Genomic DNA, 19,864 nt, shown 5'->3' on the forward strand with positions numbered 1-19,864 from the left:
CTGGATCCATATTTCATATGGTATTTTACCTGCGTTGTCTAGTGGCTGAGTAAGTATTATAAGATATTCTGCCCAGTGAGCGAGGTGAAAGAATTCCAGCCTAAGCAGTCAACTGGAAGCAAGAGAAGGAAGTTATGAGGCCAAGACAGTTTTACCTGAATATTCCATTCTGGGGTAGGAATAGGCTGAGGAGTTCAAGCATATGAAAGTGGAAAAGGTTGGTCTGTATTTTCGTACATTTTTTTCCTAAATGATGGGATAACTACCACCTCTCCTGTGAGAAGACCTACCACACAGCAACCCTCAAAGAGGCTTCCCAGCCCCTTTAGGCACTGGCAGGCTGCTATAAGGTCACCCCGGAGCCTTGTCTTCTCCAGGCTGAACAGCCCCAACTCTCTCAGCCTGCCTTCATAGGAGAGGTGCTCCAGCCCCGTGGTCATCTTTGTGCCCCTCCTGCGGACTCTCTCCAACAGGTCCATGTCCTTCTTAAGTTGGGGGGGTCAGAGCTGATACCATATCACATCCTTATCCTTTTCCTTTTTTGCTCTTAATTACTTTCCTTTGCATCACATAAAAATGCTCGGCACACAAGGCAGAAAAGCAAAGCTGAATAATGGAAAGTAGGTATTACAGAGGAACCAAAAGCAGAACTGTTACTGAACTTATAGAAATGCAGTATTGTACAGTAGAGCTGCCTTTTGCAACACTCTAGGAAGAACCCAGCAGAGCTGTCAACAGAAGCTTCAGCTCAGGAGGCCTCATGTGTTTTCAAAATTAACTTACTTTCTCTGAGTAGCATCTAACTTCTGGGACAGAGTTTAAAATCAACTCTAACAAAGAAAGTTACTCAACTTCAGACCTGCAATAAAACCAACACCTCCAAAGATCAGTCCTCAGGGGGACAAAGAAAGGCAAACAAACACCAACAGTTTAACAGCCACTTTCACTTACTTTAACATTTTCAGCAAATTAGTGTTTTAATATTCCCTGGGCAAACTACAGTAGTTGTGCTGTCAGATTTCAAGACACAGTAAAAATCTTTTCCTCCTCACAACGTTGTGTATGAAGCAACCCGTCTGGTTTGAGTCTGATCCAATAAAATTAACCTGCATCCTTCAAATAGATTTTAAATGCGACATGCTGGAGTTGTAACGATAACTTTATGAAAGCAATGCGCATTCTGCTCTTCCTACTCACAAAATCATGAATCAAGGGCTTGTTCACATTTCAGTGTTTAGTAGCCTAACTGTGTGTTCCTTAAATCCTGCCCTCAGATGCATTGGGGAGTATTACGCAGGGTTCCAGGCTTCCTAGAAGCAAATTTTACAAGTGAAACTTTATCTGTGAGAATAAGTATTCCCCAAATTTGTTTCATTTACAAAGCAACTATTTAAGTAGATTTCTTCAAATGATACTGCCTTTTGGTGTTACCAATCTTGTCTCATTTATAGCTTATACGCATGGCGCTTCCGTATTTCCTTTAACATTTAAATATTCACATACTAGCATTGCCCCGGTATGGCATACATGCCAATGACTGTTAGCAGGATGTAAAGCAACATTTGGAGTGGTAGTTAGAGCAAACCCTGCTTGACTTCTTAATAACTATAAAGATGTTATCATTATGTCATACTAAAGCATGCTGCATGGTTGGAGCTGTTCCAAGTTGTATTCTCTAACTCACAGAGCTAGAAAAAAAACCTTAGTTCCTTAATACAGGAAACAAGGCAGAATTCAGCTGAGCAAACGTAGCTGGTTTTCACCAGTTTTACATCTCCCTGTGCTCCCTTCAAGGTCACTGGGGAGACAGGCATTCTTTGGTCCTGACCCAGACAACTATATAAGCCAAGGAACTCAAAACTTGCAAGTGCTTCTTACTATCCTTTCAGCATAAAGGCAGCCTAATACAACAGGATTAGATACGGACATCTATAGCAAATGATATGGATCTTGTCCTTACCGTTTCTGTTTGAATACATTTTCCTTTCATGGAATATTAACTGAGATAATTTCAAAACCCCCAAAATAAACAACATTTTTCATGGATGCTTATACAAACAAATAAGAAGTCTCTGGAATGCAAGGTTATTATTTACTCTCTTTTTAACTACTCAAATCACAAACCCTGTTTTGAATGGAATAAATTTGTTGATCTGTTTGTTTATTTCTACAGCTTATAGCAGTGATATGCCTTTCATCCAATAATCCTCCTTTGGGCTTCTTTGATGCTAAATGGATTTTTTTAGGGTTTTTTAGGTTTGTTGTTGTTGGGTAGAAAGGGACAGGTCAATAGTAGCCTGTCAGAATGTGTAGCATCATCAGAGAGTACAATGTGATGTTAACCTGGCATGCAAGCTCTAGACAGGTCAGGAAATATAAAATTACATGTGCGGTCTTTCCTCTTTCATAGCTTTTATGTAGCTGTGCAGATCAGTGGGAAAATATCAGGCAGAGACATTTATCCTTTCTGCAAAGATAAACTGAGATTTCAGGTTCCTACATATCAAGTGGAGAGAAGGGACTTTGTTGCTGTTTGTGACGCAAAGAGGTCAACCACGAGCCCATCAGTTTGGCTTAAAATAAATTGAGCAGCATAACTACTTCAGGTTTATGAATGTTTCCTTTCAGAGTTTGTCCCTGCTTCATAGACATTTCAACCAACGGGTAACATTATATCTTCTTCTTCTCCTTCTCTGACCTCTTTTACTTCCCAGGAAATGCAACTTCATTCATTTCTCCTACTGAAAACTCCAGTCAATTGTGTTTGGCCATGAATCTCCCCACCAGGGAGTCTGGAGATTAAGTTTATGGTCTTCCTTTTCCAAGAGGTCACATATGAATCTCTCCTGGAAGATGCTGGTGGTTTAACTTCTTAAAGGAGCTATGATGGCCTTAAATACAAAATTAGTATAAACAAATAAAATTGACCAGGCCGGTAAGAGCCATGGCATGTCTCATGTATGCAGGGTTACATTCTCTTCCTCCCCAAACCAGTAAAGCCTCATCCACAGCATCCCTGCAAGCGGCTCCTCGTTATTCCACTCTCTAAGACTGACAAGATGTATGGTGTGTTGGACTGCCAGCCATGCCTAGCAGAACTGCTGGCGAAACCTTTACAGATGCTGATACTTCCTTTCATAATGTCCTTCTCATTTGCTCTAGAAAGAAATGGAAGGGAAGGACAGAAGGGGTGATTCCTTCAGCAGGAGTCAGCTACTCTAGTTGTCTTATTTGCCTCTATTATCAGCCAAAAAGCTAAAATAACCCGTTGTAACACAGGGGTAATGGGCTCATAATGGACATAGAGACTGGTGCCTTTGATTTTCTGGCTTTCCATCCCGAAACATCCGCTGGTAAAAACCCTTTCATGACAGAGCTCAGCAAAAGGACTGTCTTCCTCCAAAATAAGTGCAATTCCAGATGTAATTTAGAACTGGAAAAACACATTATGGAGCCAAATCGTCATCTAGAAGTAAGTATTTAGGAGTTTCAAATATGGTTAGGAACTTCCCTCTGAACAACAAAACCCAGCAGAACCAGAACTAAGAGAGGTTCTAAAGACCCAAAGCTGAACTGTAGAAGGAACAGCTAGCTCCATTATGGTCCCTAAAAAAGCTGATTCACCTTTTTAAGGACCCATGGGCCTGAGCACCATGTAGAAGGCTACGAATGAAGTTATTTGCTGCAGTTAACAGCATTAATAACACATAATACAATACAGTAAATACGATACTACAATAAATAAAGCATAAATCCAAGAGGGTAGGAAACTCTGACAAACTACGTAACATCCCCACTTGATTCAGAGCAGCATAAGGAGTAAGTGTATTGGAGTCACTCCCACAGGGAAATTTCTTGCGTGGCAAAAAATGAAGCAGTCTGCAAAGGGAATGCCTGGTTTAGGACTCTGTGGGAGCAGAAGGAAACAAACTAGAATCTTTACCTCTATATTAGTTATTTCTTAGTTTTCTTCCCCCTCAGTCCTAATGTTGGTTTTATTGAGCTAATTTGCATTTATTAAAGTATAATTTATTTCAGATAACTCAAAAGGAAAATAAACATAACGCCTTGTACTAATGAAAGTGAAAACCAATATGACAACAACGTTGCTAATATGATAAAAAATGTATATCTAACCAAGGCAGAATATAAATCCTGCAGTTTCTGGCTCACATTCGATCTTGTGAAGAGATAGAATGAAGATTTTTAAAAACATATTCATAAAGAATGCACTAGCACAATCCAGTTAGAACAAAAGTTACTTTTTCCAAGACCAAAAAAATATCACCAGGGACTCACACTGGGGAGAGTCCCAACGCTATCAGACATTTTACTTCTTTTGGGAATAAAGTGGAATATTTTCCCCATTGCACAGAGTCTTTTAATGACAACGGCCATGAGCCTTGCTGGGAGAGCATTTGTGCCTCTGCAAGTGCTGCCCAAGACAGCTCTACAAATGCCTTCCCATGTGCTCCCACTTGCCAGCCCTGTTAAACGGAGGATGCTGGGGCAAAAGAAGCCTAACCAAAAACCCACTCTGAAAAATTTATAGATACAGGAAGGACAACTGGAGTAAACGACAGATTTTTCCCTCATCTATTTTCACAAAGTATTAATAGACAAAGAGGAGTCAAGAATAAAAAGTGCTTGGACATATATTTCCTGCATTTGCAGCCAGTGACAATCAGATGCCTTAGCTTGGTCCCATCATGACTGGCAAATGGTCACAATCAGCTGACAAGAAAAGCAGAGAGAAAGCCAAAGAAAACCTCTCACCTCCCCAGATACAAGTGGTTCCAGAATCATTTCTGTCATTTAACATCACTTATTTGACTTGTTGATGTTCACAGCTATCTGCCAGCACAACAGCACAATTGAAGGCAAAAAACCAAGCACTGTTCTTCATGCTCAAAGGCAGCTACGCAGTATGTAAAGTACTTCCAGGGCAATTACGTTACATGATGCTCTAAAATAAATTCAATTATTAAACAACACCATATGTCACTTCCCTCCAGGTGAGAACATAGCATATGGTTACTTTGTTAAAAAAATCAAAATCTGCTGGAGTAAATAGTATTGGATGTCACTACAAAGATTCCTTCTTTGCTGCCGTATGGGGTGAAAGCGTAACTGTGAATTTTGGTAAACTTTAACCTTCCCTCCGAGTGCTTCTTCAACATGTCTCTCATTTCACTCTCCTACCTGCAAAATCTCTGCTTCCTTAAGTTCCCACCTCCACGTTTCTTCCCTAGCCTACAAGCGCACTCATTCACGAGGTAGCCACAGCTGCTATGCAGCTAACAGGCAACGTCAACACAAACCTTGCTGCATGGTCTCCCAGGGCAGCCCCTAGACCTCACAGCTGGGAAGGCACATCACACACTAGCAACGGGTGAAATCCTTTCCCTCCCACGTCTCTTGCCACGTCTGGGAACGTCGCTCCCAACCCTGTGCTCTAGCAGCCCCGCGATACCGCCACCCGCTCTGCTGCTTGCTTTGCCCTCAGTGTGGCGGCTGGACGCTCAGCAGGTCACATCACTTCCCTGCTTTGCAATTTACTGAGTATCAAACACTCTTCCTACCAGCCCAGCTAAATCATTCATCTTTGCCCTGATCATCTCCCGCCTCAGTTACTGTGACTCCTTTCCTAGCTGGTATCAAATTCCCACATGCCTCCTTCCTTTCCAGGCTTCTCAAATCACAGCTGCTAAAATTATCCTCCTAGTCTGACAGTGGCATCATCCTTCCCTTCCTCCCAAGATATAATATACTTTTACTGTACGGACTCCTCCCCTCCAGCCCAACACGTCATGCCTAACAGCAGCACGTGCATGTTCCCAGATGCTGATCCTTGCCTCGGGTCTCAGATTTCATTTCTTATTCTGGTCCTTTGCTCCTTCTGTAAGCAACCAAACCCACAGCCTTTATTTCCTCCTCGCTTTCCTTCTTACTGTTCCTCTGTTATCCTCTCCCAGCCTTCCACAGATGAAACTGCAGAGTATGACCCACTGCAAGGTCTTCCATTAAAGGACTCTTCATTACAGAAAAAGCTCAAGAATTTCCAGACAAATTGCTTTATATATACAAGTGGAAACATTTAACATGTTATGAATTTAAAACCAGTGCTTTATACCATGAACAAGTTTTGGTTTCCAAAAAGTCTTCCTATTTTTCCCCTTCACAGAAATCATTACCTGGATAATTTTTACTATTTCCTTTGGGGTTTATAAGGATACATATTATGATATTAAGGAACACTGGCAACACGGCGTGGCAATTTAAAAGCAAGTCCAGGTACTTTAAAATCGGTAAGACACACACTCTCTGGTATTCATCTTTCACAACCGTCTGTTAGTAGCATACAAACGTTTTTTTTTAATTTCTGAATTCAGCTTTATACTAAACTTGCAAAATGATTAAAAGGAAAAGAAATACTAAGAGACCAGGAGCCGAGCCTACAGTGTCACCACTTGATGCTGGAGTGTGAAGGGGGAGATGTTAAAATCTTCCAAACCTACCACTCCCTGTTCATTCCCTGCCTTTACTCCTTTGGTTATGAAACAGATACTCCACAGAAGGGAGCAATTACAAGTGCTATTCACCCCAAAAATTCCCAGGGAGGATCGCAGCTCAGGATATCACATGGAATTTGGCACAAAATATAGTTGCTCAACTGGGAAACAGAATATGTAGAAGAGACATCAAACAGCCTCTATGAGGAGAGAGGTCCCTGACAAGCTGAGATCAGAAATCGTACCTCCAAAACCGAAGTGAGGAGACAGGAGGAACTGGAAGTACAGTCTCTAAACTAGAGATAAATACATTTTAAAAGCTACACCTAAGACAAGACCAGTAACATAAAGATCACTGTAAAAAAAAAAAAATGGAAGAAAAAGAAAAAAAGAATAAAAGAAGAGGTGCCCTACTGAGAAGATGGAAGATACAAAAAGCATTAAATAATAACATATGGTTGTAAGGCTTCCAGAGGAGAGATTCTATTAAATATTAAAGTAAATCCATTATTCTCTTCTGCCCGGTAAGAAATACATTGAACACTGCAGATACAAGATCACCCACAAATTTAGGGTGAAGGGACTGGAAATAATAACAAAGTAATATTCCTAGAGATTCAGCACACCTTTATCTAAAAACCGAGGACAAAAACCAAAGACTGAATGTTATCTGACAAAAATCTCATTAGCCCTGGAATTAAAACACAAGCAGATCTAAAATATTTTTTTAAAAAATAGAGAAGTGAGAGAGAAACCACACCTCTTTAACAGCAGAAGACAATGTAGAGAAAATAGTAGGATGCTAAGCTCAAGCAAAAAAAGGGAAAAGGAGGCCATTCGGTTCATTAGGAATAGCAAGAAGTATCTGGTAACTAGTTCAGAAAAAAACAGTAAAAGTTTTTGGACATGTTTTAGAAAGGATTATGTAGAACAGATACATCTCCTTTACACAAAAGACAACCCACCATCCCACAGATTGACACCAGCTTCAGTAGAAAAAGATGAGAGGATGGGACTGGATAATCCTATTATATATGAGATATATATATATATACAAATATTATATATTTTTTAAAATATAAAATCCAATTATACATTCATATTTGCATGTTACATGCTTTAAAAGAGCTTTAAATCTTTTTTAGTAATTTCTTTCAGAAAATTTGGCAAAGTAAAAATATTTCGTTCCAGCTAAGGAAGGACAGTTGTACTTAGAAACTGGAATAATAGGTTGTTATATAAACCTATTGATAAAAATGTTGATGCAGAGATGTTTACCAAAATGTCAACACATAGAATAAAAGCTATACTAATGGGATTTATGCACATAGAAAAGGATTTATGGTACACACAAAAAACCTGTAGGTAATTGTAGCAGGTCCTTTAAGCTGTTATAAAACATGCATAAAAAATGACTTGCTGTGATATAGGCACCGAAAAACATAAGTGGTTTCAAAGACTAATTAGATAAATCCATTGAAAAAAGTTCAGCATGACCTAATGAACATAAAGCTATGGATACAACCTCTGGCTCAGAAAGTGCCTAGGATGCGGTTTTCCAAAACTAGAACGGCACACATTTGGGAAAGCATTCTTTTAGACTTGACATTTTGTTTGCTAAAAAAGGCTCATGCTACGGGCCACTGTCAGAAAAGGGATACAGGGTTAGGGTGGCACCTCTGATCTCACCTAAACCAGATCTTGGTGTGGTTACTCTTCCTAGACCCCCAAAAGCTGCAGAGAAATATTTGAGTGCTTTAAGAGAACATTTCTTATTCTGTGTAACTCATGGACATCTATTTCAGAATTGTATAAAGGTCTTAGACCTGCTGGATGGAAATACAGGAGTCTAAAGGTGAGACTCTCAGCTGTGACATCCCACCAGCCCAGAAGTAGCGGAATGCCTCTGGGCAGTGCAGCAAGAGAGGGTAGAAAATGGCTTGTTATAGGTAAGCACCAGAGAACAAAAGTGGCAGAAGGACATCTAGGTTCTGAAAATTTCAGATCACACTGACTAGAAAATAAAGGAAAATCCCCCTTCTTTTCAAGATTAAAATCTTGAATTTCACATCTTCAATGTGAAGATGCCTTCACATCTCTGCCTAAATATGAGAAGTTGTGATCTTCTCATATGTCCTACTAGCTAACAGTTTCAAGGGAGGTATGATCTGACTTTTTGTGGGCCAAACTCTCCTGGGGAAGTATATGAAATCTGACTAAGAAAAATACACAATATCCCAAATTGGATAATTTTTTTTCCAGTCTTCCAAGGAAAAATTGTATCTTACAGACCTCCTTTTGAGGGACTGAGACACACAGACCAATAGTTAATTTGCTGCTAGACTATGAACTTTTCAAATGTAAAAGGGATGAGCTCCTTCCCTTGCTGAAAACTTCATTTGTGCTACGTTCGAAGAAATCCTCGGTGCTAAAAGCGTATCGCAATGCCATCTGTCAGAGTAGCCAACTTTCTGGACTATGCGTTGTAAAGACTGAAATGCAGCCTAGCTCGGCTTTCAAAAAAGATCCCAATGTGCTCAGGGTTTAAATGTGTTTGTTACCTAACATAAAATGTATCAACAGTAAAACGATGCATAAAATTTGTCGTCCCACACAAATGCTGGTCTCGAACCATGCAACCTTGCAAGCCCCCTTATTCAGCCTATAATTGTTTACACTGGAAAAATGCAAGTTTTCTATTTCCTCCCCAAAATGCAGTAAATTACATAAAGCACACCCACAGATGAAGAGCTCCCTATTTTTTCCTTTTTATTTTGCCTCCCACTGAACTCCCAGCGTTAGGTGACGGCTTCCAACAACAACTGGGCCTCTCGACCTTAAGAGTAAATAATTTCTTTGCTGTGGGCGAGTTTTCTAGAAGAGGCAATCACTTTGGTTAGACCAACTACTGTAACTGGCCAACGCAGGCATCTGAGGCTCTTCCTCAGATCCTAAAGGAAAACAGAAGAACAGCAATAATGATCCCATGAGCCACAAGACTGGCTTCATACTAAAAGACATCGAGAAGGCAACTTCTTCCAAGGTTCCAGAAAGTGCTGAGCCTCCTGTAAGAATGTTTTCACCATCTGGATTGGGAAGGTCTCGATGAAGCTAACGAGGTAATCCTGTATAGGTTGGCAGTCTATGTTTTCTTATACTGGTGTCTCACCTTGATGCAAGGTTAGAACTTATGTTTTTCAAGAAAACAACAGAAAGTTTTTTTTTGACATAAAATAAGACAGGAAACCCACCAGATTTTCCATTTTGGTGGAAGGATTCCAATGCAGGGTCACAAGCACTGAGCAAATTTCCATTATCATTGCTGGCAAACATCAGGAAACCATTGGAGATGGCCTGAACTGGTACAGGACACAGAGGGACCATTAGCCCCTGATGTAAACGACGTACATCAGACAGAACTGGGGACAACGACACACAAGATACCTAAACACCTTGCAGCCCAGCTGAGTCCAAGAAAGGCATTTTCATTTTATTTGTGCTGCAGATAATCTTTATTTTATTCAAATCTAACACCAGGCAACAGCCTACCCAAGAAAGATGTTGTAGTCGCTGCTTAACATTACAGGACATTTTGATGAGATGCAAATGCATTTGGATGCGTGGGGTGACTGATACACTCCACTCAAAAGATTTTCCTGGGCTCTTCCAATCTGATCTCACAGCCATGCATTGAAAAGCAATCTAAATTCACCCTAGATCAGTACCTCTGCTGTGACAGTCAAGGTCTGGAAGTTTATTGCACTGCCTATGGCAAAGCACAGCTCTCTGCTATTATGCCCGAGCAGTAACCTTGTCCACATAAAAAAAAAACCCCAAAACCCAAAACAAAACACATCCCCTCAAAAGAAACATTTTGACAAGCACCATTTACACAGCACAGATATGTATGATTTTAAGGGTTACCTCTAGGCATCGGATGAGTCAGCTAACAGAGGCCATTTTTTTTTTTTTTCTGTGGGAACTTAATTATGTTCCATGGCCGCCATACCAGATATCACAGCCAATCTTCATGACCATGTGCTTTAGACTCTGGGTGCTGGTAAACACACCAAACATTGCAGGTGTGTCTAGACTTACATATAAAAATTTGCCTGCAAAGCTACTGGGGATAAAAACATAAATTGTCTGTTAATTAAGACAATGCTAAGAAGGCTAATTTTGTATATACATTCATTATCAGAAAGAGAATACGGGGAGGGATTTTCAAAGTTTTCTACATTTTCTAGTCATTACTATTTATTCAAAGTGATACACAAAGCTTGACTTCTACACCTGGATCCTCACACAGGTGTGAAGGAGCCATCAGCAGGGACTTGCTAATTGAAACGAGAATTTCTCAGCCTGTAAAATAAAAGAGCCCGTTTCAGATCTGCACCTTGCCTTCCCCCAGGTCTAGTAGCTCCAGGAATAATTCCACATTCCAGACATAAACTTTCACTGCCACAGATGAAGCAGAGTCTAAAAGAACTCCCTAATCTGGGTTCCCCCAGGAATTCATATGTAAACCAGTGGGATACACAAGTGGAAAACTGGGATAATAGGAATAGCGAAGATGAGATATCATTAAACAATGTGTGACCTTCAAGGCACGACACTGACAAGCGGCACTCCTAAAAATCAAATTCCGTCACTTAGGAGCAAACATAGTACCCCATTTTTGTAAAAGGCACATTTCAAACAGTTTGACTGCACCACACACCAGAAGACTGGGCACACCAACCACCCAAGACGTCACTGAAGTGAGGGCATCTTTGTAAAGCTGAACCTCCTTGTCAGGTTTGGTAGTAAGGAGTTGAATCCTGGCCAAAACACACTCTTCTCTCATCAGATGAGTTTCAAGAGTCTCTTTGTACGACAGGTACAGCAATGCCTTGTTTTCACATCAAATCCATAAAAAAGTGTGAGTCTTGCAGTGTTCGTAGCTTATTTTGAGTTAATTCAAAGGACCCACAGAAAAGGCTGCAGAGATTAAACAACTACGCTAGTTGTTTCAAACCAGTTGTGAGATCTGGCAATTGATTAAAAATCTACGGTAAATACCAGTGACTGACACAGGAAATAGAAGAAGGCGACATCTCTCAAAAATTGGAATTTCAGAACATATCAAAAACAAAATCCTTTTTCTCCTACTTGTAAGTCGAAGACCTGGAGGTGACCCTTCAGAACAACATGCTGTACTTACAAAGAAATAACACTTTGTATTTTTCTAAGAGTCTAAAACATAGCTAAGATTGAAAGTCTAAAAAGTTGAAAGAAAACATATGGCTGTTTTAAGCTGTTATTAGCCTAATTCAACTTTATCATTAGCTCAACTCAGAGGTTAACACATTTCATATTTCAAATTACCCAGTCATATCTGCTACAGGCATGCTGAACAAATACCATATAAATCACAGAGCCTGACAAGATTTAATAGAAAAAGCTTCTAAATTGACCTATAAATATAACGTACTACAATGCATCAGATGGTGTTGCCATTTTCTTGGAAACAGTGGAAGAAATTAGGCTAGTTGTCTAATACCCTCTTTCAAGTTTTTTACATGACCAGGGGATGAATATTCAGGACTTAAACCCAAGGAACCAATCCCACATCTAATGTTTTACATCTGAGTTATACTTCAATAATGTGTTGAAACTTAGAGCGAGACTCCAACACCTTCCCTGTTCTAAGTTCTAATAATCTGATTTGGCTGAAGCAACGGTTCATGTCTTTGACAAGTGCACTTACAGTTATTTTAACATCACTTTTTTTGAAACCCAGCAGTTCTGCAAACTCAATTTGCTTTGAATCTCATTCCCTCTTTGCTGGGGGAGGCAGCATTTAATATTTATCATCTCTGCTCCTGTAAGGGAGTATTTGCAGTTCTACTGATACATGTTACTGGGTTAATCATCTTTTCTTTCTCAAATTGTAAGTATCTTTTGTTCCTAAAAGGTAATGAAGGAGAGTTACTCATCTTCATAATTAACCTTGAATTTTAATTAAAAGTATTAACTGAACATGTCAAATGTTTGTCACTCTCAAAGAAGCATAAAAATTACACTTAATAATAAATGTTACTTATTCACATCTTGCCCTGGGTTATATTGCAGCCACAGTATCTATAACAAGATCCTTATGCTTTTTTATTTGATATTAATATGATTTATTATGCTATAACAGATGTATTTTATTCACTCCTCTACCACCAGCAGCACAAGAATAAATTTCATGGTAGAACATGCTGGTGTATTCTGTGCAGTACACCATTAAATAAATGAGCTTGCAATGACATATATACTTTCCCTTATCTTCCTTAACATTGTGTAATAAACTTAAAATGCACTATTTATGCATCTCTTACTCTGCAACCAGACTAGTCAAATGAACAACTTACATGAATAAACATAAGGATATACAAAAGCGTTTCAAAGATCAGAGACCAAATTAGCAGGGTAGCGATATCTTTCCCTATGTTATTTGAATATCTAATAAAAGTACATGATATGAAGGACACTAGAGATGAGAAACAGACTCTGCTCTAAAAAATATTCCTAGAAAAACAGCCTTATGCCTTTCCGTGCTAAGAATCTATAATGCTATACTTAACGCATCAGTTCTGCTTTCCCCTAAAAGCTAGCGCTGCTTGATCAACTCGAAATCTAAAAAGGATCTAAAAGTCGACCTGCATTATCAGCTTCTCACATAGCATCAATAGTCGAGATCTCACAAGCCTAATTCTACACCAGTTGCATCACACAACCCTACCATTCTTAACGCCTCCAAGTGATTTGCAGTCAAGACACCCAAAATATCACCAAATACCATCGCTTCGGGGGTAGAGAAATCCATTCCTCAGATACAACGATGCCAGGACAAAATTGCCCAAATCAGAGGACTGATCCAAAGCTGAAGAAAATGCTAGATGTCACTAGCCATGCCCTCACATTCCAAATATAGGTGAACTTCTACAGTTTGCCTTTGCTAGCAAAAATATATCGTGTTAATGAATTATTCACTTAAATAGTTCCTCTACTCCCTTGCACCAATCTTTTCTTGGGAATATGGCAAGAATACCCGTCGTATTTATAAGATGAGATGTCACGATGGATGCAATACAGGTAACTGCACCAAAGGGAATAAAAGAGCATGTTTTTCAACAATCCCAGTACAGTCCTTTCTCGTAAGGTTATAAAACACTCGTGACGGAGATCAGAGGCATTAGCCAGCTGTCTTTGGTGAACTGGCTTCCAGGGTCCCGAGTAACAAGCAGCAGAAAACCCACTTTGCTACACAAGTCAGCAGATCTAAGTATGTGAACAGCAGAGCCATGAGCAAGCTTTGAAGAGTGGCAGAGAGGTCCTTTCTAGGTAACTGGGTGAAATTGGGTATTTGCTGCTCCTTATTATATCTGATAAAGTAACTCCAGCTAACTTAAACAGCAGTCAGCTCTCTCTACGCTCGTATGGGAGCGTGCCAGTGTCATTTCAGTTTTCATTTCCATTAGTCTGTAGGGCTGGAGAACAAACCACATTGACATTGTGATGTTTGGCTATTAGAAATTAGTGCTTTCCCTTGCATTTTGATGAGTTTTGTATAAAAGTAAACATTGAAGATTTTTAATCAATACGGAGGAAAATGTGAGTATTCCCCCCAGGACCAAAATAAACAAAAAATAAACTGCTTATACAGTGGGCTTTAGATACATTAGTATAAAGTACCCTGGTTTACCCTGTTAAAAACTGATGTGAACAGCAAACAGGTCTCTTTACCTGGGAGTCCAAGTAAATAAAAATTACATGAACCAGTTGTTTTACGTCTTTCATAATTTTGTTAAGTCAGCATCACCCCCAGCCTTCTGAGAGGCTGGAATCCAGAAACACCAAACATCAGAGACACCACTGTAATTCATAATCTTAACGGGTATATTCTTGTTCCATTAGACAGATATTGATTTAGTCTGTATTATAATGAATATTATGGAAGCTTCTTGACACCGATCAGCTAGCAAGCTGGTAATCAAAGAGAAACAAGTATAATGACCAAATCTATAAAGAAGCTTTTTTTTTTATGATCAGGTAAGAGCCAGAGCAAAGCATGACGAGGCCAACTTCATGGAGATGAGGACAATCATACAACAGATGGATGTTCATATGGGGAATAAAAAATATCCAGCTAGACCCCTTCCTCTACCGATTAACAAAGCGCTAAAACCAAGGTGGCCATATGGAAGCATTTTAATTTGCATGCTTTGGAATTTCACTGACACGCATGATTTGCAGAATTACAATCATATGCATAAGTAGCCCTTGGAAATACACTGAAATAGTAGAATTGGGGGTGGGGGGTGGGGGGAGTGCAAGCATTGCCTTGTATCTAAATAAGACTACAATAAGCAAAACGAACAAAAGGAATGGTAAGTGTTTAACACTAAAACCAGATGAACGCACCTGCAGATAGAAATGACAAGCTATGGCCTAAGAGAGGACTGACCTTAGGCTGGCAAAAGCGAGACCTCCTCGGCACTTTCAAATGCACCGTGAACGCCCTGATCAAGGCTCCAAGTAGCAGAAAAGGCAGAGGACAGACTTGCACCAGTTGTGGCCAGACGCAGTGAAGGAACTCCAACAGGACACCCTGCTGGAGACCAAGGGAGGTGGGAGGGAGGGGAGGAAACCAGATATCTTCTGCCAGATGCTTTGAGCAGACTTTCTTGCTTGCTCCACGTGGCAGTCACACAACCCTGGCTGAGTGCAGAGGCACAGGACACACCTATTTGCATGGATCTCAAATTGAGATGGGGGGTGAGGGTGGCCACCATCTCGGGTGCTGAGCAGCAAGTGGCGGCAGGCAGCGGCAGGTCTCAAACAACACGGCAAGAGAAGACTAAAGTTCCATCATGATTGGAGGCTTATTCATCTATACTCACAAAGGAGAGGTTTTAATCTCTCGAGTCTAAAAAATTAATGGTTGGACTTGATGATCTCAAAGGTCTTTTCCAATTTAAATGATTCTATGATTCTGTGATGATCAACTCAAACTTACATTCTTACACAAATCGCTTCCTTTTTCGACAACATTTCCAAACCTTTCCTAGGAGGCTGTGTGAGCTAGTCAGATGACTCCTCAAATCACTTTTTCTCAGTTATTTAATCCAGCTGACTGGTCTTCTGTGACCACCCCAGCACACTCATAATATATTGTTATTGATATACCTTGATTAGATACAAAACATCTCTTCAGTATCTTAGTGACATACAAAAGACTGTTCTGCATAATCATTTCTGCGGGAAAGTTTCTATTGACTATTAATAAATGTCTTATGTACAATCTGATCACTTCTACAGCAGGAACAACCCAGGACAGTCTTTGGGACACTCCATCCAGGCTGCCAATCAACCCTGTTAGGCATATAAATGGGACTAGGCACAGCAGGAGCTGCTAGGCAATTGCCCCTTTAACACCACTCGTGCTACAACCTGGCAAATGACAACCTCGGAGCACAAATTCATGCAGACAAAATCAAGCACCCTCAAAAAAGGCAAAAAAATGGGTTACATTTTTGTTACAGCTATCAGACCATCAACACGTCTACACGTAAAGTAGTAATTGTTGTAACTTCTTCCAGTTCATAGGTTTAATTGGGCACTTAGTAACACAGAACCTGAGCTATTTTAATCATCTCCCTTAAATAATTATTTTTAAAAAATAAAAAAGATGTGCGATCATCACAGAAAAAACACGGTACAAGTAGCATTTATTCTCAAAGCAACTGCAGAGCGGTGAAGGCAAGCAAGCCCCCTCACCTCTTGCAGGAAGAATTATTTTTGTAAGTAGAGGACAATAGTTTAAACATGTAAAAACTTCAGAGCAGCTTCCCAGGACTTGCTCTGTGTGTCCAAATATAGACTGACTTGAAACTTATCGTGATATTTTATAGCCACAGAACTGGTTTAGGAAATTCAGACCGGTATGACTACATGTTTGGAGAAAAGGAGATAAAAACATAAAATCTACACATACAACCAAAAAGGAAGGAATAATTTGCTGATCCCTATGTGCAGAAAACTATTAACAGCAATATGTAGAATCACACTAAATTAATACATATTTCCAAAAACACAAACTAGAAAGATTAGATGAATGGAGTCTATCGCTCAAGATACAAATTAAGAGCAGTGTAAAACTTCAAGGGACAAACGTTTCCCCACGTGCCCTGACAAGCCAATGCGTGGAGCAGCACACTTGTTTATGGTGGGTTGATAAAAAGGATGTAGTGAAAAAGTTACAGATCAGCCAGCCTCATAAAGATACGTACCAGTATCACTTCACTTCTTCTCCCCCTCCTCTTAGATACTCATTTAGAATAAGGAAGCAAACACTTTTTCAGCTAAGAGAAGTTTGTTTCTTTTTTCTCCTACAGAAGATACTGAGCAAGGATGCTAGAATGATGATTCATTTCAAGAGAAGCAGATGGATGTTTTTGGTCTGATTATCTGATGTTGTACCACACACCAGAGCTGATTAACTATTACTGCTTAGCATATGAAAAGACCAAGTCCAGAAGCACAGCCCATTCATTACTATGCTAGTTCACACGTACATTAAATAAATATTTTAAAAAATGCTGCATCCTAGCGGTAATGGATATGAAAGAGTAATCACCAATTTACAGGCCTAATTATGCTTACTCTTCTGTAAATGAGATAAGGGGTAATTAAGGGAACATTTTCCCTTCATGCACAAAGCCATGCAGAAGGAATGCAACATCCAGAAGAAGTGTCCCTCACCGATCTACCTTGAGAAACAACAAATAGCAACATACACACATACATGTGTACCAAAAATGATCCTAAAATCTTTTTCTCCTCAACCATTTCTTTGTCCTCCACCATGAAGTTATTCTGTTCTATAAGAACATCTAATTGGTATGATAAAATTTCCCTCAGATTCACAGAATTACACACGTACAGTTTATGCCTTAGATTGCGTAGGGTACACAGCAGAGATGGGCAACCGTGAGGCTGGTTCACTGGCTGTGTCGGTCTGAATTTATAGTGTGCACATGCCAGGTCGGATGGGGCTTGGAGCAACCTGGTCTGGTGGGAGGTGTCCCTGCCCATGGCAGGGGGTTGGAACTAGATGGTCTTTAAGGTCCCTTCCAACCCAAACCATTCTATGATTACATGGTTGATATGAAACAGTATAAATATGGGGCGTATAACTATACACTCATGGGCATCTCCTTCTGGTAATGAAGAGAAGTGTGAATTTCATGTAACACAATAGTAATAATTAAAAAAACCCCAAAACTTTTAGGTGAGAATGTAATCAGGTGAGCTATATTCCTCAAGAAGTTCTTAACCTTGAAGGGTTACAATGCATAACATACGCATTTATTTATTTGGGATGTAGAAAGGCGAAGAAAAAGTGGTAGCAGTGGAGGAATCAATACACACTTTACTGTAGCATTAAATCATGGTACTGCTTCACTTTCCATTCAACCCATTCTACTCAGACAAGCCTAAGAACATTTTGAGATTTAATTGGTACAGGGGACAGAAACAGCCATATAGTGTTATCGTCATCTCTTATAGAGGACAATGGAAAAAGCCGCGTTCAGGAAATGTTATCTACTTAAACAGAGCACTTTTAAAAAAATTAGTTATTTATTTTTTATTGATTAAAATATCCTTTTTTTTTTAAAAAAAAAAAAAAAAGGTATTACAGTCTTGCCTCCAAAGGTACTTTATTTTGGAGATTTTTATGGCGTCTACCTCATTAGCCATTATAAATCCGTGCTTTGTGGTTCAGGAGCCTGAAATGACACAGCTTCCACAGATGTCCTGGAAAACACAGCCAAGTGTTCCCCACTCCTTACATCAATGATCATTTGAATACTTAATTTCCTGTACACCGAGCTGATGCGAGGAGGACGAGCCCCTTCTGAAGATGACAGCACCAGCTTTCCAGGGAAAGGTGTTCTGATATTCCAGTGACAGGTATACACAAGGTAGGCACAGAGGTATTCACATCATATATAAGGAAATAAAGTGAAGCATCCAGAATAAGATTAAATTAATAGAACAGACAGACAACAGAGTCTATTTTTAAAGTTCCAATAATAACCACCTACAAGAAAAGAAAACAAAATACTAGTGCTTTGGGAAATCAAAGCTAACATCAGCTGTCCAGCGTGCTCCTGAACTTTAGGGACACTGACAACATGGAACGGGAATTTAAAAGCCATTTTGGTCACATTTGCACATACTTGAGATTCTTCCTTTCTTGATACAATATAAACTATCCGTTGATGACATAATTCTGCTGCCATACTTTCCCTACCAAACAATAGCATTTGCTTTACATTTTTAAATTGATAATCCTGAGAAAGTTCCAGGACTATATGTGCCTTATTTGCGCTGGGTTTGCAATGCACAGAGATGTAGGAATTTGATTATAAGGAAAGCATATCAAAATACGAGATGTAATCACTAAGCACACAGAAGTTACTTCTTCACATGGAACAGTGCTATGGATGTTACCCCACTGTGAGTGTGATTTAACACATGTATTTTACTACTTGCAGAGCTTGCAGAGCCTAAAGAAGGGGCAAAATAAACGAGAAAAACCCCCATCTTTCCACCCTAACTGCCAAATTCTGAACTTCTCTTTCTGTTCCTTGGAGACAAGCAGTAGTATTTCTGGTTTTGCAGAAGCAGCTCAGAAATGTGTGAAACAGAAGACATGACTGGACAACATCCATGCAGCTCCATGCTGTATTTGAGTCTGCTGCTTTTTCCATACAGAACAGAAGGGCTCTTGCAGAGCTTAAGGGCAGGTGATCGATGCCAGGTGGAGTGCAAACCCCTCCGATCCCGTGACACAAGCTGAACAAACAATTAGCAAAACTGCAACCCGAGCACTGAGTGGCGAGTGCCTCGTGCAGCTTTCTCCTCCTCTTCCAGATGGATTAATTTTTAAAGATAACTTGCTTTTCTTTTCCAGCAGGGAAGGAGTGGGGACAGACTTCCAAAAATAGGCTAGCCTGTCACAACTGCTAACTGTCACGCGGTGCCAAGATTGGAGCTAATCTCTTGGGGAGGCGGCTGAGAACAGAGGGGAGTAAGGAAGTAAAGAGTCATTTCTCTTTCCATTGCCCAGCCAGAAAGAAAATAAAAAGGCAACCTGCAATCAATCACAAATAATACATAAGCCAAAAAGCAGTCATTCCCACTAAAAATATATAAATGTATCAGTTTACCAGCAGTTATTAGCACAAGTGGCATATTCTACAGCATCAAAAATGATGCCCAAATGTACTCTCTGTCCAAGGTCTCACCAGGACAAA

The 19,864-nt window shown here is 39.8% G+C and overlaps 1 protein-coding gene across 5 annotated transcripts in view; it reads right to left on the reverse strand.

Moving 5' to 3' along the window:
* Window positions 1–19,864, reverse strand: part of TRAPPC9 (trafficking protein particle complex subunit 9) — a gene marked incomplete at its 5' end in the record, with an annotated part of 509,504 nt that overhangs the window by 129,458 nt on the left and 360,182 nt on the right. The window contains one exon of one of the 5 annotated variants that reach the window (XM_080377739.1): window positions 1–19,701. This exon is cut by the window's left edge and continues 18,225 nt beyond it. The exons of the other annotated variants lie outside the window; for them this stretch is intronic. Coding sequence (XP_080233865.1) covers window positions 19,655–19,701 — 47 coding nt within the window. The 3' untranslated portion in view covers window positions 1–19,654. The remainder of the gene's footprint in view (window positions 19,702–19,864) is intronic. 5 annotated transcript variants of the gene reach the window in all.

Source organism: Falco punctatus (assembly GCF_963210335.1).
Source record: "Falco punctatus genome assembly, chromosome: 3".
Taxonomy (NCBI): domain Eukaryota; kingdom Metazoa; phylum Chordata; class Aves; order Falconiformes; family Falconidae; genus Falco; species Falco punctatus.